General features: G+C 47.0%; 1 protein-coding gene across 1 annotated transcript in view; it reads left to right on the forward strand.

Moving 5' to 3' along the window:
* The first annotated feature begins 358 nt into the window (after positions 1-358).
* The window catches only part of LOC135824268 (uncharacterized), a 45,711-nt gene continuing 19,196 nt past the window's right edge, over positions 359-26,873 (forward strand). Inside the window, exons 1-7 of the mRNA XM_065336999.1 lie at positions 359-548; positions 9,811-9,953; positions 17,609-17,737; positions 23,080-23,181; positions 24,226-24,324; positions 25,923-26,021; positions 26,449-26,547. Of these exons, the coding sequence (XP_065193071.1) occupies positions 9,813-9,953; positions 17,609-17,737; positions 23,080-23,181; positions 24,226-24,324; positions 25,923-26,021; positions 26,449-26,547 (669 nt within the window). The 5' untranslated portion in view covers positions 359-548; positions 9,811-9,812. The remainder of the gene's footprint in view (positions 549-9,810; positions 9,954-17,608; positions 17,738-23,079; positions 23,182-24,225; positions 24,325-25,922; positions 26,022-26,448; positions 26,548-26,873) is intronic.

The raw sequence follows: 26,873 nt of genomic DNA on the forward strand, positions 1-26,873 counted from the left end.
ACTGGTCTTGTTGATTCGATGCACCGAATGCAGTATCGATATCCATGACCATGCCTATGTACTATGTAGACGTGCAGACCGGGTCAGGACCTATTTTTGTGGTCAATCGTGACAAGTCTACAACGGTCGGTCTACCAAGTAGTACCATCCACCTCCAGCACTGCAGCACTACCACTACCAGCTCGTCAGGCGCTAGGCCCCTGCGCACGCGACTACACGTCTACAGAGTTCCCCCAGAAGAAAAAAATGAGTCATACCACCAGTATCAGTGATTCTTGTTTCCCAGGCACTTATCCGTGCCAGTGAAAAAAAAGTTATCGATTATAATATATCGTCCCACGCAGGACAACCAGTGTTCCTTTGGTTTGATTACAGTGAGTAATGGAACAGGAAGGTTGTGTGGTGTTTGAGCTGGTCATTTCGGATAGCGTTTTGTCACGAGATCGTGCTAGTTCTGCGTGGAAGTGAAGACTCCTTGCGGCCATCACCGGACCGCGGAGTTGGAGGAGCCGCTATCAATTGCCAGCTGCATTGCGCAGCATCGGCAGGTAAAGTTTACAATATTTTTGTGTTTCCTGAACATACCACATATGTACAGTGTATCCGGGAATGCGTGCGCTGTTACCGCACAAGGTAGAAAAGTGGCTGTAGGTCTACCTGGTCTACCCTCTTAGACTAGCAGACAACCTCGGGGGTGAGGATTCAGCATTTTCGTTTTAAAGATTTTTTACTATTTTAACGAGTATTGCTTACGAACACGACATGCATATTTTTCCTGCTGTTCTACTGTCGTGGACATGGAAATCCGGTCGCACGTCTAGCGGCCCCAGGGCGCTGGCCATGCAGCCATGAGTAAGCAGTACAGACTACACACATGAATGACATTACTATGCGCTGCAGCGCGCTGGTCGAATCGGATCAACTTGTGCACTGTTCTGTAGGCGCTGAGGGCGCTAGCTCCGGTCAATTGACTGGATTTCCATGTGCGCGACAGTACATCATAATTATACTCGTACATACTACATACTGTATCCAGATCAGGAACGCTGTTTCCCCATTGCAAGACAAAGTTTTCCCCTGGCCCCTGTACAAGACAACCCATTGTAAAACAATTTTTATCGAACCCCTCCTATACAAGACAACATGAAACATCGATCGAGCTACAGGAGCTGGAAAAAAACAAATCCAGACAAATCACATTCAAACTTTCCGCCTAGCTGTTGGCAAGGGAACATTGGGCCAACAATTTTGCAGTCCACGGCCATTTGTTTTGTCTTGTAATGACTGGGAATCGAACCTGTGGGACAGCTAAAGGTGATTTTTATAATGAATTTTTCTACAAACGAATTGTCTCTTATCCGGATTTGCATGTACTACCATTATACAAATGAGAGTCCTCCTGCTCCGTAGAGTGCTCAAATAGAGCTATATTACACACGACACGGAGCACCACGCATCATTCGTTGCCTATGGGCATGAAACAATAAGTTACAATGAATGATGCGTGGTGCTCTGTGTCGTGTGTACTGCCATTATACAATGTACACATGGTGCTAGGGGATTTAAGATCTTTGTCCGCTAAGGCCATGGTAAAAATTATCTTTGATTCTCAAGTACGCGCGCACCGATTTTTGGCGGCGCACCGACGATTTTTTTAAATTTCTATGCATGCATACATGTATGCGCTCATGAAAACGGTCAATGCGAAAGGCATGAATCAGGGAGTAGTAAAATACCGGTATTTTTCTACTCCCTGGCCTGAATTATGAACATGTGACCATGTACATATGTGTGACCCTATCTTTGGAAAGAAAAAAATTGTGGGAAATAAAATAAAAAATCGCTCGCTCGCACCGATTTTCACAGGCTCATGACCTGAGAATCAACTTTATTTTTTACCATGGCCTAATGACGTTTGTCTTGTAACGGAAGTCGTACTAACAACGTTAAGTCTGTACTAGTACACTCATGTCTCTCTAACCCGGACCTCAAAGTTACGGGTACCCACACTGTAGGTATACCAGGTATACGCTGTGGGTGGGTTCTAGTGGTAATATTACTACTCTTCTGCCAACATTTGTGCACACACACACACACACACATACACACACACACACGTAATAATTATAGCCTGAGCGCACCCTAAGGTGGTCCCCGGTCTACCCCTCCAGGACGACCTTTCAGCTGTGAGAGAAATACGCCTCTATGGAAATCTGTGCCTATGTATCCTTGGGCAGGCGGAGGCAGTACCCAAACAGCCTCCACCTTGCGGTAGCAATAACCATGTCAATTGGGGCTGGTGTGCCGGTGCATTTGTGAACGCTCTTGTTGCTCATTCGATTTGGATAGTGGTTTCTAAACAGCGACCTTTATTGTTTTCGGTTAAATGCCTCCACCCGTATCAACTGCTATGAGGTCAATGCCCATGTATCGCATTTGTCGCCAATGATGGGCAGAATGAAAGCGTTATACAGTTGAATCCGCAGTGATTCAGTTACCATTGTTTGGCGAATCCACAGCGACCAGAGGGTTGAGAATGCAGCTGAGGCTAGTGGAATCTGCCATGTTAAGTCCTGCGGTTCACCCAGCTGGGAACCCAGTTTCCTCGTGACCCTCCACTCCACGGCAACACAGTCCAGGCATAGCTCAACATGTGTAAGCTCTGTCTTTGTCTCATTGACAATCAACTCCCCGGTGAGTAGTGTGTGTGTGTTAGCTATGCTGGGCATCATTGACTGCAGCCACTGACTATCCGTAGTCGCAAAGTCAACATCACCTGCGTATGCTGTGTCTGCTGGGAGGCACAGCTGGATGTCAGTCGTTGACCTAGGCTGCAGTAGTTCCGCATCTCTCATAGAGTGGCCTCAAGATAGATGATAAACAGAACTGGCGACAATGAGTCAGCCTGCAGGTGCCATGGATAGTTGCAAAATCTGGGCCAGTAGCCATTGGCAGGACAACACTTAGCATTGTGGCATGGAGAACATAGACAGTCATTCTCACTTCATCTCCTAACAGGGAAGATTGAGGAACATCGAGCAGCTTTGTTCACGAGATAGAGTCGGACACTTATCTCATATTTATGGCAATACGTCCAGTGAGAAACGTAACCGTTGACATCTCACTGTGAACCACTTATAGAACCAAATGACATTGGCAGTGTAGCGTGCAGGGCGGAATCCACTCTGGGTATTCGATAGAAACTTATTCACAAGCTGGCTGAATACTCGGCCATTGCATGAGCATGGTTATAGCCTGTACAAGGGTGAGTTCAGGGATATCGTCACGTTGAGCCAATAGTGTCAATGTCACTTCCCGTATCGGGGATCCATTCTAGAGAGGTAGCGTCAGGTTCAGTGCACAATTGCGTGTCGACTGGCACCGTAGGAGATGCATCACACTGAGTGCGGCGGAGCTGTAGTCGTCCCAGCGTGCGCTGCGAGGACTGTCCGCCGGTTTGCGGAATTTTCTGCACACCGCTTGGAAATGTCCAAAAGTCTTGCAGCCGCTACACTTCTTGCCGTGTGGAGGACACTGCGACTTGCTGGCGTGGGGAGTGCGACCACAATTCGGACATTTCGATGGCGTGGCGGACGGCTGTTGCTGTCGCGGGTTACTGCCGTGTTTAGACCGCTGATAATCTGTTTTCCGAGCGGCATTGACGGAGCTAGTGCCGGGGATACTGCTGCTCGTCCGAGAGGCTAGGCTGCCTCCTCCGCTCGACACAATTTAATTACCTTCCCCAACGTTAGATTGGTGGTGGCAAGGAGCTTATGGCGTGTCTCCGTGTCGAGAATGCCAGTAACCAGGCGAGCACGCATGGTCTCGTCGTACCTGGTACGCTGTCCCTGAAATCGCAGCAATTGTGGATCTCCCTGAGGGAAGTCAGGTAGTGATCGAAGGACTCTCCATGCTGCTGTTGGCGGGCATAGAAGGCGATCCGGTCCAGCAGAGGGTTCCGCTCTCCGCGAATGTATGCCTGTAGAGCCTTGATGAGATCGTCGTCGTCGTGGTTGTCAGCCAGAGGAATTGTGCCCTTACGAAGAAATCTCCGGAGGTCCTCGTCCAGGCACTGACGAACAGTTGCCACTCTGGTGGCATTGTCCTGGGAATCCAGGTGCTGGCACCGGGCGTAGTCCTGCCAAAGACCTTCCCAGGCGGCAAACTCTGCGAGAGAGCCAGAGGCAAGTAACAGAGGGCGATCGACCAAAACTGGTTTCGCCGCAGGTACATGTACGCGTGCCGGTGGGGCTGGTGGTGGAAGTTGCGGTGGTGGAGGTTGAGAGATGCTCCTCAAAGTTCGCTCCACGAGCTGTGTCAGGTGTTGCTCGCGGGTGGCGGCGGTCTTCATCTGCTGTCTCATGAGCTGGGTGAGGGTAGCAATGTCAGGGCTGAGCACTGGTGTGTCTGATTCCGCCATGCCGAAACGGAAATAATTTCAAATAATTTCACTTTATTTGAAAGACGAATCGCCAGAGGTACAGCAAGACCCAGACCTGAGAAAGACGAATGGAAACTGCTACTGAAGTACTTGTACTAAAACAAGTTCACTGCGCCATGTGGTATCATCAAGTCTATGTGATGATTAGTTATATTGAAATAGAATAATGCAACGAAGGACTGAGAGAGGATGAATCGTCAGGAAACTACCAAGGAAAGACTGAACCGCAACAAGAGACATGCACTGTCGAATATTTATGGGCACGGAGTACACACATGCATGTATAGTATGAGTAGTATGCTGTAAGGTTGTACGCACGTCCATGCAAGGAGATGCAGTACCATGAATAGACATTAGAGTGCAAATATGTACGATGTACACGGGTACGCCACACTTTTTTTCTGTGTAGAAGAGCCTCTTGTACGGGCAAACCCAAAAATAGTTATTATGATTATGTGGCTAGCATGCACAGTATGGTACTGTGCAGTAACTATAATATTAATACATTAATAAAACAAGTGAAATTCAGTCCAAGCAACTTTTGTGTGTGTGTGTGTTTTTTAAGCTAGTCAGATGCCTCAGGCCGCAGGCGTGTCTCCGCAATGACAACCTCAACCGGATCTCGCTGGAGGTAGCGTGACTTGGACGATCTGGCACCACGCAAACACACGATGCTCGACCTCACCAGCGCAAAGCAAAGCCGAGTGCGAATCCACGCCATGGTGGCAGAATACTGGTCGTTTCTGTTCTCAGAGATAAGAGCAGCCAAGCGCTCGTACAAAACTGTGGCGGCTTTCCCAGCACCACCACTAGCTGACATGACGACAGGCAGAAAGGAGGCCCTCTCGACTTCCCGAGTCCTCTCCTCATATCTCCTCCTCTTCCCGCGTTCATGGCGGGCATACGCAGCGGGGGTTGAGGCAGCACGATTCGAAGCAGAATAGGGGTTGAAAACCCGTATATCAAAAATTGTGCGTTCGAACCGGCCACCCCATAGCCCACTGGCAGCGATGTCGAGGTGAGCATTGTCCTCTAAGGACGCAGATCGGAGGCTGAACTGCTCACCAGAGAGCGGTTGCAGTGGAGGTTCCACGGATACCGAGTGAGCCACCTGGCGAATGAGGTCGGCGGTGACGTCACGGATTTCATTGTGTCTTAAAGACGGAAATCCACCGGTCGGCGGTCAGGCAGGATAACGCGTGGGAGACGTCGTAGCGCGCGTTGCCACAAACGCAGGATGACTGTAAACGCTCCGGCACCCAGCCATAGCGCAAACACAGAGCGTCTCGAAACTCAGACTTAGAGAGACGAAAGCCATGGCAGGATAGAGGACGTGACGTCAACCAAGCAGAGCTACCACGCTCGGAAGCAAGCTCAAGCTGAGCCACATGTACAGCACCTTCACCGCTCGCAAATCCCTCCTTCAGCTGTTGCTGTGATGCCCGAACTGCAGTGCGGACTTGCCGTTTCGCGGTCTTGGTAGCGTCTGCCACACCAGCTAGCAAGGAATCTGCCTTAACAATCCTTTCCCTGAGCTCATTAGTAACAGCTCGGGAGTGGGCATGGTAGACACCCTCAGCAAACAACGGTGACGCTATTTTTTACGGTACTCGTACCTTGATCACCCAAATAGCGTTGAAGCTGCAGCGTATAAACGTTATGGGGCTGATTTATCGTTGTGACCAACGGTACGTGTTTTGGCCAAATATTGCATAGTTCGTACGCATTTCACCTTGTATCGCGTATATGGTGACAAAAATGGTTGTACCGCGCGAAATCAAAGCTATTCTCGTGGCAACAGCGTACTAAAAATAGCGTGCATCTTGCTAAAGGTCGAACCCAAATCACGGTATTTTCCCCCCTACGATAATACCGTTACAACATTACGTTTTTTGCTAAGGGTGTCTGGCAAGATTGGGCGGTGGGAATCGAGAGACCCAAACCGCCATCCCGACAAGGGAACGAGAGCATAAGCTGCAGCACACTGGACGGAGAGAGGCGACCAGTAAGGGCTGGGATGAGGCGCTCCCTGATGACGGCTTCCAGACCACCAAACTCCTCAGATGATATCTCCAAGGTCCGGGACAAGAAAGACCACGTGCCGGTACACCACACCTGGGTGCCCAAATCACCTGGTCACCACGCCAGCAGGCGAAAACTATCACACCAAGGTTCAACTCAAGTTCAACTCGAGTGACAGCACTGCACCCAAAAAAAGGTCAAACAGGCTATTAAGTTGTACCCTGCAGGCACGGTGACCAGGTGACTGGTGAATGCAGGAGCACGTGACCGCTTGTTCAACCATGTTCGATTGGGAATAAAAGAGGAACGCTGCATCGCAGCCTTTTCGGACCAAAACCAGTCGACTCAGCGTCCAAAAGACTACAGCGTATGGGCTAATCGCGGTCATCCGTGCTTTTATAAGAACGAAATGGCGCTTTTAGTGACATTTTGCATACAACCCCCCATCTAGTAGGGTGCAGTCACTAGGCCTTGACAGATTATGCTAATATGTTCGTGAAATTATGCTTTTCGCATTGCTGAAAAAATTGCAGAATTATGCTTAAAGTTATCATCTTATGCCGCATTATGCTCACATATGCTGCTAATGTACATGTACATGATGGTTCTGTGCAAAATAACAGGTGAATTTTTTGTAGAGGGCGTTGTACTGTAGTAGCAGAAGTTCAACGGGGTCAACGCACCGTCCGATCTAGCTACGACCGTCACCCTGGTCACTGATTGTAGTGGACTGGACATGTTATCACGGGAGTCGTAAACCTACAACTTCCTGGTGCATCTGCTTGTACTTGTAGAACATGTAAAACTGTATGGAATTTGATGCGAACAGGAGGATTATTCCAATTTCATGCGATTCGTATGCAGTTTGCCTCGAATTATGCGATTATTCGATTTTGGTCGATTTTGGTTGTGTTGACCTCATGCAATGAGTGAAATGCGAACTGTCATTATTATTATTATTATGCGAAAAATTATGCTAGCATAATCTGTCAAGGCCTAGCAGTCACCCCGTTTCGGTGGAAGTGCGCGAGTTTGATTGGGATTAAAGTAGGAAGGGAGCGTCTCAGCTTCCACGGACCACGACCATTCGACTCAGCACCCCGAAGACTACAACTATAGTCCATTCAGAAAAAGATTGACTTCTAGCTTTTGGCCATAAATGGGTTAAACTTTGAGTTTTTTTAGAATTATTTTCTGCGATCCCCTATGGAATCCTCTTCCTATTATGTTTCTGAAGTTTTATTGTCCAAAAAGCAAGCCATAGCAAGAATAGGATTTCGGCCAGGTTTTGCCCCAAAAGCACTGAATTGGGAAAAACCATCAAAATCCAGGCCGTTTGACCCCGCCTGCAACAGTGCATTGTGCGGTTCGAACCCCAGTTCAGGGACCCTTTCTGGAACCTTTTTCAAATTTCAAAGTTCGCAGCACTGTGTACGATGAAATCACGAAAAATCGCCAAATACGGGAGCTCGCCAGACCCAGGGCCCATCTTTTTATGAATGGACTGTACAGTCCATTCATCGGAAACGGGCCTGCTGGCTTTTGAAAGTCGGATTTGGGCCGAATTGAGGATCAAAAACCCACTTTAAATCTCAAAAATCTGGGTTTTGGATCTGCTTCTCCATACATTTTGCCATGGCATACCTGTCCTAATTTTGTAAAACCTGGCTAAATTTATATTTCCCTGTTCTTGGACTTTTCTGGCCTTAGGCCTTGACGGATTATGCTAATATTTTCGTGAAATTATGCTTTTCGCATTGCTGAAAAAATTGCAGAATTACATGTATGCTATTTTTATGCTAAAAGTTATCATATTATGCCGCATTAAGCTAACATATGCTGCTGATGTATATGATGCTTCTGTGCAAAATACCAGGGGAATTGTTTTGTAGAGGGCGTTGTACTGTAGTAGCAAAAGTTCAACGGGGTCAACGCACCGTCCGACCTACATGTACATGTAGCTACGACCGTCAATGATTGTAGTGGACTGGACATGTTATCAAGGGAGTCGTAAACCTACGACTTCCTGGTGCATCTACTTGTACTTGTACTTGTAGAACATGTACACCTGTATGGAATTTGATGCGAACAGGCGGATTATTCCAATTTATGCGATTCATATGCAATTTGCCTCGAATTATGCGATTATTCGATTTTGGTAGAAATTATGCGAAAAAATATGCTAGCATAATCCGTCAAGGCCTATCTGGCCTCAACTGTGGCAAGGAGTAATTGCACGGGTCACACAATGCAGGATGTACTGTTGTTTTCACGATATCTACAACTATGTGAGAGAGACACCAAAAAGTTAGGGTGCCAGTTTCGAATGAATGGACTGTAGTGACATTTTGATTTTAGCCTTCCCCTTTAAATCTAGAAGCTCTTCACGTGCCTCGGTTCACTATCCTTGGATATTATTATATTTTAGGGGTGAAACGGTTCCATGTTTTTCATGTTCGGGTACCCGAATGCCAGCATAGTTTCCCACGGTTCAGGTATTGGTTCCATGCACTCTTTTCTCCAGACCGACCAAATGCGTCCGTGACAATTATTTTCAAGTTAGAAACCATTTATACGAGCAAGAACGAGACATCGAAGAATCCATGTGCGAAGGAGGTACGCTCGTAGTGACCAGGATCGATAGGAGAACCCCTGGAAGGGCGGTGATCATAAGGTAAGACATTTAAAAATCTTGAGTAGACTTGGCGTGTACATGTATTTGTACGAGAACGAGATTTTTCGAGTTTCGGTTCGAAATTTGACGGAACGGGTACCCGATTCTTTTCAGCTGGCGGTTCCAAAACCGGTTCCTTACCCGAACCGTTTCACCCCTATTATTTTTACTAACCCTTGATCCGGTTCACTACTGCAGGTTCGGTTATTATTAGATTTTAGAGAGGATGCGCACAACGAAAATTCGTGGCACTGTAACAAAAAATTATTCAAAACCGTGAGGTTGCGCACAATGTGTGAACTGTTTCATAGTAGGTCGATGCTAGCGCAGCAGGTGCGGAAAGAGTCAAGACAGGGAGTTGTAAAATATCAGTATTTTAGTACTCCATGTGACGAAAAATAGTTCCGTAGATCTGCTCTGTCTCGGTCTCTTTTGGACGAATCTTCGCGGCATCTTCCGTTACTCGAACCCGGACGGTCAGGATCTTATGAATTTTCGTTGTGCGCAACCTCTCTATTATGTTTACTTAGTACCCCTTTGATCCGAATCAATATTAGAGGCTTGGTTATTCTTATTTCTATTTCAGGGTCACTATTAGAGCCTATTCATTACGATCTGGTATTCTGACGTGGTGTGTTTGGTGGGTATGTTTGTTTTTGATATTGCCTTCCAGTGATGGCAGCGGTGAATGATTCTCAGATCCTTCGGTACGCTAGGGAGGATAAAGTGGAGGCTTTTAAAGCCGAGATACTTGAAGGTGGTGTTCTCAAAAAAGAAATCAAACTCCGAAAGACTAGATATGGAGACCCGTTGTTGGTATGCTGAACTTAGAATTGTGCTACAATCTGTCTGTATGGGCAAGTGCTGTCGCATGAGTGTCAGGCTGAGTTTGTGTGCATGTGAGTGTGTGCGTGTGTGTGTGTGTTTGTGTGTGCGTGTGTGTGTGTGTGTGTGTGCATGTGTGTGTGCATGCGTGTGTGCGTGCGTTTATGTGCTCGCGTGTATGTGTGTGTGAGAGAGAGAGTGTGTGTGTGTGTGTGCATGCATGTGCACATGTGTGTGTGTGTGTCCATTGTACTGGTGGGGGACGGTTTGCCTTTTTCGAGCTCCAGTTTTTGTCTGTCCAAGACTTTTCAGTAAGCTCTCTCCCGGCCAAAGCAAAGTGCTTTCGACATGGGGACCGACACTGCTAAATGACGGGGGCGTCGTTTGATGCTGTCACCTTTGACTGTGCCCTCATCACCACTCGCGGAGGTTTGACAAGCCCCCCCCCCCCCCCCCCCCCCGAGTGGATTCCATCGCTCGCCATGAAATTTGTTGAAGAGAGGAGAGAGAGAGAGAGAGAGAGAGAGGGAGAGAGAGAGAGAGAGAGAGAGAGAGAGAGAGAGAGAGAGAGAAGAGAGAGAGAAGGGGACGCCACCTGTTGCATTTTGGATGCTGGAACGTCAGATCCCTGGTGGAGGGAGACGGAGCCATTGAGATGGGAAGCGTTTCTGGGCGAGTAGTTGAAAACAAAGAAAAAAAAGAAAAAAAATGATCTTTTTGTGGCAGAACTACAGAGGTATGATATGGCGGCAGCAGGATACGACTGGTTTGGACAGGAAAGCTACGTCGTGGATAATTTCTCTATTCTCAGCTCTGGCCGTAGTCGCAATTGCTTTGGATCGTTGTGCTTTAGGCGCCTGGAGGGCTGGTGGCTGCGTCTGGAAGGCGGTGAGTTCTCGTGTTGTATCGGGCCGCTTACAGTTCGCTCTCGTTGATAGGTCACCTAAGAGTTCCACTCTAGTCTGTGCCTACGCCCCCCCCCCCCCCCCCCCACTTACGCAGCTGTCGCACTGTGAGAGAAAAATTCTGTGATGATCTCCAAAGTGTTTTGTACGACGTTCCACCATCAGACTGTTGTATCGTACTGAGCGATTTCAACGCACGCGTCGGTTCAGGTCAACCGGGCGATGAGCGAGTCACTCACAGGTATAACAACATGAATACATCAGGAGCTGAGCTACTGTCATTATCTGCTTTCAATCAATTGTGTATGCAACACCTGGTTCCCTAAACGGAACATTCTCAAACAGACCTGGCAGCACCCAGGCACGCTGTAGTGGCACTGCAAAGATTTCATACTTGTGCGGCAGGACGACCACCATCTATGTACAGAAGTGGCTGTCATAAGGAGTGCTGAATGCGGCAGCGACCATCAACTGCTATACAGTATATATATATATATATATTATTATGGCACTGCAGCTGCAGTAGCCGGTGCGGCGCGGGCGCAGAGCAAAGGTAGTGTCCAGTGCCGGTTTGATGCTTTTCACAGCTCATCGCACGTCATCCCCTGAAGATCCTACGCCTACCGATATATATCCCCCCCCCCCCCCCCCTCCGGGCGGAATGACTGTGCTTTTAATTACCTCCGCTCATGAGACCTTGAAGCAGACAGGTACAGGGTGGCATGTGACTCTCGCCCAGACTGGAGGTTGGCTTACACCTTGGGCGCCCCAGATCTCCCCATACCCGCACCGGTGACTTGCAGCACATGCTCTCGGCACTTTGCGTATCAGGGCGACCTTTCCAGGCGACCTTGCCAAGCACAAATGCATGGTTGAATGGCAGAAGCAAGTTAGTTTCAGATCAGAAATATGCATGTCAGTGACCTCGGTGTCATCGTTGGTTCGGGAGCCGTGGTTTCTTGGCTGTGCATTGTTACCCCACTATTATCCCCATGGCCAGCGCCGATCGCATAATCTGCTGCTGCCACCATTGCTACTACCCCTCAAAGTTGCTGCAATGTTCACTGTGACCTTTGCAATCTAGAGACGCAATCGTTATTGGTGTTTAATGCTCTGCAATCGTCCAACAGCAAGAAGACGGGATATGTTCCGGCATATAATGTATGTGCTCTCGTCAGTTCCGACTGGTCTTGCATCTGCAGTGCCAGCAGGTGGTGTGCTCCTTCTCCCTTTGCTGCCCGTCTGGGGCCCACTTGACCCTAGTGATAGCGGCTCTACAGGACTGGGCAGGTGTGTGTGTGTGTGTGTGTGTGTGTGCGCGTGAGTGTGCTGTGCTGTTGAGTGTGGAGAGGAAGGTTGGCTTTCGTGAGCTCCTTCTTCAGGATGTTGTAGCCACCCTAAGCAGCCATGAGCAGTGTGGTGTAGACCAGGCCATGGCTGTGGTGGCCCACTAGGTAGCCTTGCAAGTTGCCTGGTGGAGTTCGAACGGCACGCTGCACAAAGCGAGCGAAGCGATATTTTTGAATTTGAATTTTCGAAATGGTGGCGAAGAGAAAGAGTGTCGGGAAAGGGAACATTCTGACTGCTGCGACGTGGAATGTTCGCTCTCTAGTGGAGGATAGTGAGGACGTTAGAACTTATAGAGGACGTACATCGGCCGGTGATGGGCCTGTCGACAGGACGTTCGATATTCTTTCAAATGAACTACGCAATTTCAATTTCGATGTGGCTGGTGTACAGGAGACGTGCTGGTTTGGCAACTAAGTTTGGCTTGTCAGCGGTGGTGGCGTCTTTTTCCACTCTGGACGTGCGTTGCCCGGCAAAGGTGAGCCTAGTTGACGGAATGAAGGCGTGGGAATATTGTTGAATGCGAAGACGACCGAGTTGTGGCGGCGCAGCGGCGAGCAGTGGAAAGCTATCAGTTCGCGCATTGTAACTACACGGATTCTAGTCGGAGCGAAGGGCTCCAAGATACGACAGGGTAGCAATCTCAAGGGGCGGTCCGACTTCTTCGTGACAGTCGTCAGCCCCTACGCTCCAACAAGCAAGGCCACGCCGGCAGTCAAGGATCAATTCTTCAGTGATCTCAAGTCAGTCATGAGCACAGTGGATCCTTGCGATATTCTGCTACTCTTAGCGGATTTCAATGTTCGTGTTGGTTCATCATGCGACCTGATGTTTGGTGATGTGCCTCGTTTCGATGACATGCGTGGCGACGGTGATGGTTGGAGTCATGTGAGTGGGCGGAATGGCTTTGGATCCTGCAATGAAGCTGGGGAAAACTTGCTGTCGTTTTGTGCTATCCATGATCTGTCCATCATGAATACTTGGTTCAGGAAGAAGAAACGTATACGTGGAACTTGGGTACACCTAGCAACTCGGAACGAACATTTAATAGATTGCAGTCATCGTGATGCGCTCTGGCCAGCGTTGTTATTGCCAGGATGTAGGGGTGAAACAAGTATTGAAGTATCTATTTTGACCAATCGATCACTCATTCATAATATTCGATCGAGTATCCGATTATTTCGAGTTAATTTTTTTATCAAAATTCACAAGCGCTAGATTTGTGAGTTCTCGACCATTTCGGAAGAAATTATTATTCTGTGAACAGTTACATAGAACAAAAGTCGCTAACGTCTTGTACAGAGTGTAAAGTGACGATTTTCATCAGTACTTTCATATCTCATAACAAACTAACGTTACTTGCCGTGGTGACCGCATCGTCCAAGTCATAAAATACGGACTCAAAGGCATGCATAATGCATGCATACCAGTCGATGAGCGGTACAACAGAAGTTTAAAAAAAATGCCCATACACGACTGTACTAAACAAAAAACAAAAAAACGATCGATGTGCAAAATTTCGAATACCGGTACTTGCTCGTTTGAATTTTCGAACGAATACTCGAAATATTTGAACTAATCGCTTCACCCCTACCAGGATGTAAGTGTCATGTACGGAGTGCTGTGTTGGACGGATCATTTCTTGGTTTGCACCAGACTTGTACTCGATTTCGTCTTGCCTAAGACACAGTCCAACAAGCGGAGGAAGCCCTATGCCGTGCATAGGCTACAGAGCGGTGACGTCCGAGAGTCGTTTTGTAAGGGTTGGAGAATGCCTGCGAACGTGCTCCTCGCATAGGTTTGTCTGGCGTAGGAGAGGTGGATTGCGGAGGTCGCTACCGACGCAGAGAACGCGCAAAATGATGGTTGCACGCACTGGGAATCCATCAGGAACTGCATGGATTACATTCTGGGAGACAACCGGTTACCACTTCAGCGGTTTACAATCAAGAACGTATTTTAACGTCCAGCCCTGACAGTATCAGGGATTGCTGGAGTCACGCTGTTGCTGGCGTACGCCTTTCTGAGGTCGACAAAAATGACCCCCATCATGCGTTGTGGCCTGGTCTTGGAGAGAGTTGGTGTGCCACAGAATATGCTCGGCTTAATCTAGAGTCTCCACGACGGTATAGAGGCCAGGGTGTGCGTTGCTGGAGGGCTAACAGATGCCATCTCTGTGGCCATTGGTCTCCGGCAGAGCTGTACCCTGGCACCTACTCTGTTTTATTTATTATTATTATTATTTTTAACAATGCAACACAATATTGTGGAAAGGTCACTCTTCATTTTCTTTTTTTTCTCTTCTTCCGTGGTTGGTCTCACCCTCTCCTCAATTTATTTGGCTGTCTTGACATGCCACGAGGTGCAGAAATAAATAAATAAATAAATAAATAAGAGACAACATCAAAAGGAAAGCTTTACAATAATAATAATAATAATAATAAAACGAAGCCTGTAAAATGAAAAGAGTCACTGAGTGCAGTTATTCAATATCCATGTCCAGTATTTATAATAAAAATAATCTGCTGCAATTTATAGATTCTCACATGCGAGCAACCTAGGCCTCAGCCACAACCAGCTCAGCAGACTCCGGATGCCGAACCGATCGCTCACGGAAAAGACCCCGGGAACCCCGCAAACACATGATGCATGATCGCAACAGGGCAAATGAGAGACGGCATCTGATGTAAGATATTACGTGGGAGTACTGCTCCTTCCTCCTTTCCGCTCTCAATAACGCGATTCGGCGATAGAGTGATGTCGCCTCTCTTCCCATTCCACCACTTGCCGACAGCACAACAGGCATGAACGTCGCATGCTCCACCTCTCCCACTCTCTCTTCATAGCATCGTCGCTTTTCTTTTTCATGGCGCCGATAGACAGTGGTGTGTGTTGCAGATCGATTTGAGCATGCATGAGGATTAAAACCCCGTGTATCAAGTAAAGTACGCTCAAAACGACTGCCCCACAAACCACTGACCGCTACATCAAGCCGCGCATGCTCCTCCACAATAGCAGACCTGTATCTTATTCTCTCTCCAGTGAGTGGCTGCAGCATTGGCTCGATGGAGACATTGTGACAGGTCTCTTGAAGGAGAGAGGCTGTCACATCCCGGATCTCATTATGGCGGATAATGGTAAAACCACCAAGGGGACATGACAAGGCATGGTCAATACCATTGTCCCGTCCACAAGAGCAATGAGTTGGTAACCTCGGCAGCATCCAACCATAACGGAGGCACAAGCTGTCCATGAACTCAGCTTTGCTCAGTGAAAAGCCATACTTTTTCAATGGACGGCAAGTCAGCCAACTCGAGGCGCCAGGTTCACTGGCGAGGATAATGGTGTGTCGCAAGGCGTCCGACGCATCATTGCTGATACGCTGTGCCGACTCCGCCTGGCTGTGACACACTTCCTTCTTTCTCTTCGCCTTCTCCCGATGGATGCCAATCAGAGAATTCCCAATGTCATAAACACGATCCACGATACGCCGGGAGAGAGATGCTGTGATAGCGACAGACGACTCATACTGGGAGCACAAAGACATCGGGCTGACCAGGCCCAGGCCACCCAAACGACAGGGCATTGCAAGTACTGCCCTCAACACTGTGCCAGGCGGTGGCCGACCCGTCATTGCTGGTATAAGCTTCGTGCTTATCACATCCTCCAGTGGCTGGAACTGGGACGGAGAAATACACTGAACGCGGCATAGGAAAGCCCGAGACATATGCATAATATCAAGAGTAGATAAACAAGAGTGTGCAACTCCAGCTATGGGGTCTGCGACGGCAGAACTTCACATCACGTGATGAACCCGTGCACTCTAGTGCATGATAGATACTGGGTTGTACGCAGCCCAGCTTTGGGTACAACTCTCTTGTGGTCACTTTGCACTGTTTGCCAGCATAACCTTTTGAACCATGTCACGTGATGTGAAGTTCTGCCGTCGCAGCACAGCATAGAGGTTGTGCAGGCAGTTGCACACTCTTGGTTATGTACTCTTGATAATATGCTGCCTGGGGCTGGGGCTACTCTGTTCAATATCTACTTAGCCACGATGGTTGCCTCGTGGCATTCCAGATCGACTGTGCCCAGCGTAAGTCTGCGCTACCGCATCAGACGGAAGCTTGTTGGCGATCCGTTAGCCAAATCAAACTGCTGGAGATTGAGATAACGGAGTCGCAGTTTGCAAATGATGCAGCGCTTTAGCGACTGTCTCGGTGTGGGGTGGACATCATGGCGAGGGAGTTTCTTAGCTGCACTGTGCGTTGGGGCTTGACCATGAGCACTTCCAAGACGAAGGTGATGGCCGTGGGTGATGACTCTGCTCAGTGTGGCATACATCTGGAGTCTCGTGATGTGATTGATCAGGTGGCCAGTTTTACCTACCTCGGTGGTTCTCTGGTTGATAACGGTTCCCTGCATGGCGAGGTAGCAGTGCGGCTGGCTAGGGCGTCACGTGTTTTTGGCTCCTTGCAGGTGCCCATTTTCCAATACAAGCCCCTATCTATATGCACGAAGAGACTTGTGTATACGGCCAGTGTGCTCAGCACTCTGTTTTACGGTGCCGAGACCTGGGCACTGAAGACCATCACGAGTGCAGTCGTGCCATCCTTGGTGTATCCCGCTCGACACAGTGGCAGGACAGGCTCACCAGCGAGGAGATTGCAAAGCGAGTCAGACTCCCAGCAGACATCGGTGAGCTTCTGCGGTGCCATCGTCTGCCATGGCTTGGTCACATTACCAGGGTGGATTCCTGCCGTCTCCCCAAGCAGGTCCTCTTCGGGGAATAATAATCATTATATTAATATTCTTGTTTTGTTGCTTGCCAAAACTCTTTTCTTTTCCATGATCAGTTACGAATTTGCACGCTCGTAGTCTGTATCTGTGCTGCATTATCGTGCCTCGCAAAATGTTGGCAGCTTGTGATTGGACGAATACAGTGTCTCACCTGCTATTTTCCTAGAACCAAGGGCTTTGAGAATATTCTTGGAACTTCTCAGTGTTACACCTTGCCTAGTTTCTTTCTTGCGCCCATAATATTTACACAGTATGCCATGTGAATTACAATATCAGTATCACCTTCTCTGACGAGCCTTTGATAGGCGAAACAGCTGTCAGAAGGAAATGTTTTACCCGTGACCCCTTCGTCGTTTGAAGTTATTGGTGTGAGTAATGGCTACCGAGGGTAGCAATGGTCGGCTTTAGAGCGCATGGAGGAGGAGAGTTAGTTTCTTGTATCAATTTTGCTAGTTGGCATGCCGAATTATTTCATGGCGAGATATTCTCGTCTTTAGTACTGAAAAGTCTAGTTGTTTTGTGCTCTCTGCCCTGTTGTTTGTTATTAACTTTAGTGCACTCTGTTCTACTGTGCTGTGTTATGTTTTCTTGCAGGCAAGGTTTCTGAAGGATGCCTGCAGCCACAATGCTACTTCTGTTGTCAAGTTCTTGGCAAGCACTGTTGACAAGTACTTGGTGAACCATGAAGGGCATTACAGTTACCCTCTTCCTACGGGATCAACTGTAAGTGTACTGTCAGTGTAAGTGTAATGGACCATGGTTTAGAAGAACACTGATAACCTTCAAAAAACCTATGGCAGGGCCACTTGTACGGGCGACAAATAAGTATATAATACATCCCAACAGTAGGCTTGTACGTGAAATATAAACCGATATACAAACGGCGCAGCCGAGGTTTGCATGATGGTTTATATTTCACGTACAAGCATACTAGTGCGATGTAGTATACTTATGCTGACCTTCGTACAAACTGATAGTCAACTCCTTCTGCTTCCAGCAAGAAACAGTGCGAAAAGCGCATTCCAAGTAGGAGCTCACATTGGACTCTCCGTTGCACCTTTGAAAAATATGAGCGAGTTTCGAGTCTGCGCAGTGGAGGTCTGCAGAGCTTCACCTCCGAAAGTAGTCGAAATCCGGTTTGCCTGGGGGCCAAAAAAGAAAGTAAAACTGGCCACACTAGCTGCTAAGTACTCATTCCTTCTGTGTCTCTCCTGGGTTCGGTTAGTGTCTTCGTGCTTCTCGTTTTCTAGAACAATGAGTGACCAGCTCCTCAAAAGCGTGTTTTCGGGTCTATCAGCTACGATGACCAGACCAAGCCAATAGCTGAGGGTGTTCCAAAGTACACTCGCGTGCCTACTCAGTACTGGCTGCGATTGTTTGATGAGTTTTGTTTGAGGGGTGACGAGCTTTTAGGTGTCGTTGATTTCAAAACAGTCACATGTGAAAGACTTTGTGATGTTCTCTCGTCCTTCTACGCGAATGCAAAGAAGAAGGATGGTTCTGGGTGTGCAAAAAAACAGTCTTCAATCTGCACGTGGTGCTCTTCAGCGTCACATATCATCATTCTCGATGCAGATCAACATCTACAACGACAGTGCTTTCTCAAGGGCGAACAAAGTCCTGGGCGGAGTGTTGAAAGCATGCAAACGCGACGTTCACGAGCCTGCAGATCAACACAAGCAACCTCTATGCGAAAAAGACTAGGCTCTTCTAAGAGAATACTTCTTCAATGTACTGGAGACAATGGTTATGGGCAAGCTGACGTACTTCGTGTGGTTCCAGCTAACCATCCACTTCTGTTTGAGGAGTGGAGAAATGCTAGCAAAGCTGAAGAAGGACGATCTCCAATTCACGACCATTGATGGCCAGGAAGTCTTGCGGATCGCAGCTTCATTTGTTTCCGAAACCACCAATGCCGACTTCAAGGCTCTGGCGGGTCTTTTGCTGGTGTTATCCGTGATGAGTTTCAGCTGTCGGCAATCAAGCGCTATCTGTCAAGGCTACATTACGACGAAAACAGCTTGTTCCAGCGAGCGCTATCAAGTGAGATGGCCGATTCTGCCAACTGCTGGTTCATGAAAATGCCTCTCTCGCACAATATTTTATCTGGTATGATGAAGCGTTTGTCTGCAGATGCTAATTTGTCCATGTTTTATACAAATCAGTGTGTAAGAGCAACATCTATTACCAACCGTAGAAGAAACGTGGAGTAGATGATAGGCGAATTTGTTCCGTTTCTGGGCATCGAAATGTTGAATGTCTTACTGCTTATGATAGGCCCACCTTGAAAGATTCCTGTTCCATGACTGAAGCTATTGATTTGCGACCGCCTCTTGCTGACATGTCAAACCATTCTGGGCAGCCTGTTACACCCACCCCTGTTCAGAGCTGTTCTTCTACTGCTCAGAGTTCTGTTTCCTCTGCTGTTCAGTGTACTTCTTCTGCTGTTTCGCCTTATCTAAATGCTGCTTCCACCACTTTCAATGGCAGCTTCATTGTTTTCAATATTCACACAGAGCGTGCTGCTGTCGCTCGCAATACGTTGAAGCGTAAGCGTTCTCTCCCACCCCCTTCTGCCTAGGTGATTTGATAACACTTTGAAGCTAGTTTCCTCCAATCTCTAAAAAAGGGGTGTATATTGTGGTGGTATATGAGGTTTTTATAGGGTATATATGGGGTTTATATGCCCAATATAAACCACCTGCATGATGGGGCAGTTGACTGGAAGTTTGTTTGAAAGGTCAGCATAATGTTCCTGATAAGGAACCAAAGGAGAGGAAAGAGAGAGAAGCAGGATGAGTATCAAACAAGAAGAAAAAACTGTGCATGCCCTGTGTCGGTTGTGTTTGTTTAAAGCCTAGCACTCATGGTTAAATCGGCGCAGGGTGTGTGGCTGGTGTAGTCAGGAGGCTGTCGAGGTGGGGACAGTTATGTGACATTGTCGAGGCTGAGGAAATATGTGTTCTCATGCCAGCATTTGGACATGAGTTCCGAGCACTGGTTGAGACTAGATGTTGATTTATCGTGTTGACTGAGTATGTACTTTTCTCTAGTGCAGAGAGAACATCGCTAGGTGATGTTGATATACGCCCGGGCACCATATTTAACCCTGCAATGGACTTCGTACTGGGTGTTCTATTTATTTAGGTTCCGGATGTGCCTGGACAATTTCGTGCTGTGGGAATATTTTTGTGTCTCGTTGTTGTTATATGGTTAGCATGGCGTGACTTGAACGATGGCACCGATATAACGTTTAATACCAGAGCATTCTTAAAAAAACGGCTTTGTACCGGCCGCAGTTGGGCCCTAGCCCTGGCCAGGAGGGCCCAGGCCACACCTAAGGATGTTTGGATGCCGGAGAGTATAGGGACCATTAGCATGCCGTGAAACGTCAACAGGAACAAGGTCATCGGAACGCACGTGATTTAGGATTAGCTTCTCGCGTTCACAACCCGTCTGCACGAGTCGGCTGCTTTGCAGTTTTAAGCAGTTTTCTGATATTTTTACTGGCAGTGATTTTTGCAAACTTTTTCTTGAGAACAATCCTCAGCCTGACTGACTTTTACCCGATTGGGTAAGAAACCCCATGATAGCCACATCGCCGATGGATGGGTGCACCAAAGGGTTGTTTTCACGAGGTCCATGCCAAAACATTCTCTGAAAGACTTTACAATGGAGCCAGTCAATTGAGAATATTTGAAAAAAATTGCGTTTCTGAGCAGTAGGCAAATAATGAACAACCCTCCCGCGAACTATCAACAACGACCTAAAAAATTCCAGATCCACAAACTCCCTCACATCACACGAGGATCTAGTTGCACTGAGGCAGCTCGCCCAGGATCGTCGAAAGTGGAAGGAACTAATGTGTGCTGTGTGTAGTGGCAGAAAGTTATACAATTACACTAGATACTCTAACAATAATATCGGATACAATTACACTAGATACTCTAGATACTAGATACTCTAACAATTTTATCACTAATTATGATAATAATTACCACATCAAATGCTGCAGAGATCTATCCAGAATCGGCAATATGCTGGCCCTGGCCTGGAGATCTGCAACTGCAATCGGTTTCTACTTTGCAATATTAACGGATTAGTCCCCTTTGTCGATTGATGGATCAATCGGAACCAATGCATTCGTAACTCCGATTAGTAACTTCGGCTCTGCTCTGTTTTGTTTTTAACTGTATACGTATGTTTAACTCATTGGATTTCTTTGTATTCTGTATCTCGTTATCGTTATCTTTTCCTCTAGCCCTCTCGCTTAGGATGAGCTTTCTTTTTTTATGGCAGCTCAAGCGAAGGCTATATACCTGCTTTATGCAGGTTGATGCCAACGCGAACAAGCAAAATAATAATAAATAATAATAATAGAGAGGAATGGGTGAGACATGTTCAAAATTTGAGAAAAATCATAAGGACAAAAAAGAGGCGTGATCTACGGTGCTATTCTCCGTATCATGGATGAAATTGCACATAATTAACTAAAACCCACTCGTTGCGGTCATGACGAGTAGACCCCTCCGAACTCATCAAACACGAGTATGTTTCGCGTGTTCAGGACGGGACTCTAACCCAGCTCCCCCTTCTCATTGCCGTTTCACGGCTTGCTAATGGTTTCTTATACGTAAGGTTTACCGTGAACCTCAAGGGAGTGATGTAATAAGAAGCAAGGTTGCAAATGTGCTCTCTGGCTTGTCCATCAACTCAACAAGGCCATCACAGCTGGGGCGGCTGGGGCGGCTGAGGCCGTCCCATGAGGCCGCCCCACTTTTTCGGCCGTTTTTTGTTTGTTTTTGTTTTGAGCACACTGCAGCAAAGCGCGTGATCGCAGCCCAGCGCAAATAATCTTTGTCCCCGATCGTGGTTTGTTGCAGAATCAAACAATTTTCATTGCAGTTACACTGAAATGGCACCAAATGCTTGGAAATGCTTGCAATTGGTTTCAACTTTTTGAAATTTTTTCCCGAGGGGAGGGTAATAAAGAATCCTTGTTCCCGATTGCAGCGTCTTCTTGGTTTGTTGCAGAATCAAAAAGTCTTTCGTTGCAGTTCCACTGAAATGGTACCAAATGCCCGGAAATCATGCGGCTTGCAATTTGCTTCAATTTTTGAAAATTTACGGGGAGGGACCCGGATCCCCTTCCATGGCCGCCCCACCTCCTAAGTTGGTGCGACGGGCCTGCTCAATGTGCATTGTGCGTGCTTGACTCAAGTTTCGAGAGAAAGCAGACTTCTTGAACGTCACTGCCAGGAGCGGACCAGATATCAATCTCTGTAGCTACTCTCCACTGAAGAAGGAGAGAAGATTGAGCTGAATGTAAAGTAACTCTCTCTTTCTCTCACTTCAAAATAAGGATATAGCCACTGTTGCATAAACTGCCTGTGGTTGGTTGAGTGCACACACCTTTTGTTTTTCAAGATTAGCCAAAAAAGTGGTTTCCGGACACCAAAAACACATTAAGTGCAGCGCCTGATTGAGAATGAGGTCTTTCCCACCAGGTTCCAATTTTAGCTGCAGTTAGGTTGGATACAACTTTTCCGCAATATTTGTAGGTGTTCACTGTTAAAATTATACTTCAAGTAGGGCGTTCGATGAATCACCTGTAATCTTCATGACAGGGAAAATAGTACCAGGTGTGTGCATCATATCCACATTATCCAGTGGCCAGTATGACAGACTACGGTACTGCAAAGAACCACCACTCCGGCTGCTCTAATTGGTGCTTTTCTCCAATGTCATGCAGTCATATTCATTCAGCTTTTATTTCTTGTGTACTTGCATACTGGTATTAGTTTAGTCCCACAACCTGAATTAAAATGATCAGCTGTAGTACCTACTCCACTTTTATGTTTATGTATCTATGTCATTCGGATCTTCCCAAGTTGTACAATGTACTGTTGAGATACCGAATTCAAATAAATCAATACCAATACCAATACCAATACCAACTAGGGACCCACATCGTCTCAAAAGTCATTAGAATTGCCTTCTAATATCATCACTTTCAGTATCTGCTCTGTATGTTGTATTTCCACTTTTTGGTACTTTACCTGCAGATCACCTACGGTAGCGCTCTTCATGCAGCTGGCAATCAAGGCTCCGTTAATTGTGTACAGTATTTGCTCGATGCCGGTGCTGATCCCAACGTAACTGATCGGGTGAGGAAACCAGTTTTATCATAGACATTTGGTTGGCATGGTTCCTGTGTGAACACGTGTATCTGAATGTGCATGATGGTACGGTACGGGACACGTAAGGGATAGCGCCAGGCATGCCCGACGACACAACAAACAATGACGGAATTAAAGCTGTGTGGACCCTAGCTAGTGCCAGACGTTATTAACGTCTTTTGCATAGCTACGGGAATAAATCATTAGTGTCCAGTATAATTCGTAAGCAGGGTTGGTCTCACAAGCGTGAGACATCTGTTATGCCAATAGGCTCAGAGTGATACTTATTGTTTGGAATATGGGTGCGGTGGATAAATACGATTCAACACGACCTGAAGGCAGAAGATGTCTCCATGGAGAGCGCTCTCCAAACTGCAGGAGATAGATTTACTTGGCTTGACACTGTTGACAGGTGCTTCGACTCTGCTCCTGTCTAACAGGTTCAGGGAAGATGCGAGCTGTGTGTATTATTATCAATATTATATGGGCTTGTTATGCCTCTTATGACATGCATCACACTACATGCCTGCAGGTACGGGGATAATGTGTTAGTCGGTTACAGCTCCATTCACAGCTCAGTTCCTCCAAGGTTCTTGCTGGCCAGCCTGCGAGCCTGCGAGTTTCTTAACCCTTTGCGGTGCATCAGTCCATATGGACTGATATCTTTTTGCTTGCCGTAAAACTGTCGTAACTCCATTGTTGTTAGTCCTGTTGGGAAAATCGAAATATGTAGATCGAAGAGGAAGCTCCAAGCTTTCCAATGGTGTGATCGCTTTTGCGATAGGAGAAACGATGATAAAGTTAACAGCCACTTGACAGATAGATCTACTCAGAAAGCAGCAAAAAGACAGTATATGACGTGTTAGCTGCTCTGGATAAACGGTCCTTTTCTAAGACACTTTCATAGGACAATACTATAGTTTTATGAGTATAATCAAGGGATGAACATGTGGCATTCAATGCGTACAATCATCTCTCATAGTGAGCCATGTTCTTTGTTGGCTACTTGTTGAACATTCACTTGTGTTGTAGTTGGGAAAGACACCACTTCACTATGCCAGTGAGCGGGGACGTACCGGCTGCATGCGGCATCTACTGGACAGCAAAGCCAATCCAAACCAACCGGACAACGTAAGTTGCATCTCCTGAAGCATTAAAGGGGAAGTATACCCTAAAATCAAATTTTCACCAGTTGTAGTCTTCGGGGTGCTGAGTCGAATGGTCTTGGTCCGAGGAAGCTGAGACGCTCCCTTCCTACTTGAATCCCAATCGAACTCGCGCACTTCCACCGAAACTGGGTGACTGCGCCCTACTAGATGGGGATTTGTATGCAAAATGTCACTAAAAGCGCCATTTCGTTCTTATAAAAGCACGGATGACCGCGGTTGGCCCATATGTTGTAGTCTTTTGGACGCTGAGTCGACTGGTTTTGGTCCGAAAAGGCTGCAATGCAGCGTTCCTCCTTTATTCCCAATCGAACATGGTTGAACAAGCGGTCACGTGCTCCTGCGTACACCAGTCACCTGGTCACCGTGCCTGCAGGGTACAACTTACTAGCCTGTTTGACCTTTTTTGGGTGCAGTCCTGTCACTCGAGTTGAACCTTGGTGTGAAAGTTGTCGCCTGCTGGCGCGGTGACCAGGTGATTTGGGCAACAAGGACCACGTGACCGCTTCTTCAACCATGTTCGATTGGGAATAAAGGAGGAACGCTGCATCGCAGCCTTTTCGGACCAAAACCAGTCGACTCAGCGTCCAAAAGACTACAACATATGGGCCAATCGCGGTCATCCGTGCTTTTATAAGAACGAAATGGCGCTTTTAGTGACATTTTGCATACAAATCCCCATCTAGTAGGGCGCAGTCACCCAGTTTCGGTGGAAGTGCGCGAGTTCGATTGGAATTCAAGTAGGAAGGGAGCGTCGCAGCTTCCTCGGACCAAGACCATTCGACTCAGCACCCCGAAGACTACAACTGGTGAAAATTTGATTTTAGGGTATACTTCCCCTTTAACAAGCAAAACCGTGAAATAATTGCTCCCCTGTGCTGCAATGGTCTTCACCACTGCACAATTCTCCACAGGAATACAGGGATGTGAAGGGGAGCTATGAGATGAACTAGTTCATTTTTGCTGATCCAAACCTCTAACGATAATGTAGGTTAAAAACATGTGCTTGACCATTATTGTGATAGGTAGTGTATATACACCTTCCTCAGGGTGTTCAGACTCCTCTGTAGCAACTTCATGGTTTACACAGTTATACACCACTACCCAAAAGAGGTCTCTCGGGTATAGTGTGTAGACTATGTAATCGTGACATGTAATATAGTGGACACACAAGTAACCATGTTCTTTGTTGTTTTAAGTTGCTGAACATTAACTTGTATCATAGTGGGGAAGGGCTTCACTTCACTATGTCAGTGGCGAGGGTCATATCGACTGTATGCGGCATCTACTGGACAGCAAAGCCAATCCAAACCTTTCCGATAATGTAAATTTATGAACATTCAGTTCTACGATTATTGTGATAGATAGTGTAGAGACTATGTCATGTACAGACAGTATTGTGGGCACACAAGTACATGTGACTGAGAACTTCTCTGTCTGATTAGTAAAATATACTGCAGTAATCACACCATCAGGGTGATACACCAGTTTTTCCCTGAGTTATGCAAGTCAGAAGAAGTTTTCTTTTGTTTATCACTGCTTGTACATATTGCTGTACTACAGGATAAACGGACACCACTTCACTATGCCACTATTGAGAACAAGGCCGACTGCGTTCTGCATCTACTGCAAGCTGGAGCTAACCCAGATCAAGGAGATGAGGCAGGTTATGGAACAGACATTTCAAATTTAAAATAATGTCAATATACTCTGCTAATGCATTTCCTGAAAACTAACTGTATGAAGAAATCAAAGACTATGCTGGTAAACTGCTGGGAAAGTGCTCAATGTGCTGGGCGAGGAGCTTTTTTCACAATGATTATTCCCCATTTTGAAAACTGTTATGTGAAGAAATCAGTATGTGTGCTAACTCCGAGTGTCATATTGCTTGTTGTGTGAATGAGTGGGAGAGCACATTTGGTGATGACTTTGGAAGTCTTCTGGAATCAACAGGCTCAAAACTGTCACTTGCCCTGCTTCATATTGTATCCTCCACATACGAACATGTGGTATACAATGTGTACTATCATTTCTCATAGTGAGCCATGTTCTTTGTTGGTTACTTGCTGAACATACACTTGTGTTATAGCGGGGAGAGACACCACTTCACTATGCCAGTGAGCGGGGACGTACCGGCTGCATGCGGCATCTACTGGGCAGCAAAGCCAATCCAAACCAACAGGACAACGTAAGTTGCATCTCCTGAAGCATTAACAAGCAACACCGTGAAATAATTGCTCCCCTGTGCTGCAATGGTCTCCACCACTGCACAATTCTCCACAGGAATACTGGGATGTGAAGGGGAGCTATGAGATGAACTAGTTCATTTTTGCTGATCCAAACCTCTAACGATAATGTAGGTTAAAAACATGTACTTGACCATTATTGTGATAGGTAGTGTATATACACCTTCCTCAGGGTGTTCAGACTCCTCTGTAGCAACTTCATGGTTTACACAGTTATACACCACTACCCAAAAGAGGTCTCTCGGGTATAGTGTGTAGACTATGTAAT

Source organism: Sycon ciliatum, chromosome 9 (assembly GCF_964019385.1).
Source record: "Sycon ciliatum chromosome 9, ocSycCili1.1, whole genome shotgun sequence".
In the NCBI taxonomy this organism is placed as follows: domain Eukaryota; kingdom Metazoa; phylum Porifera; class Calcarea; order Leucosolenida; family Sycettidae; genus Sycon; species Sycon ciliatum.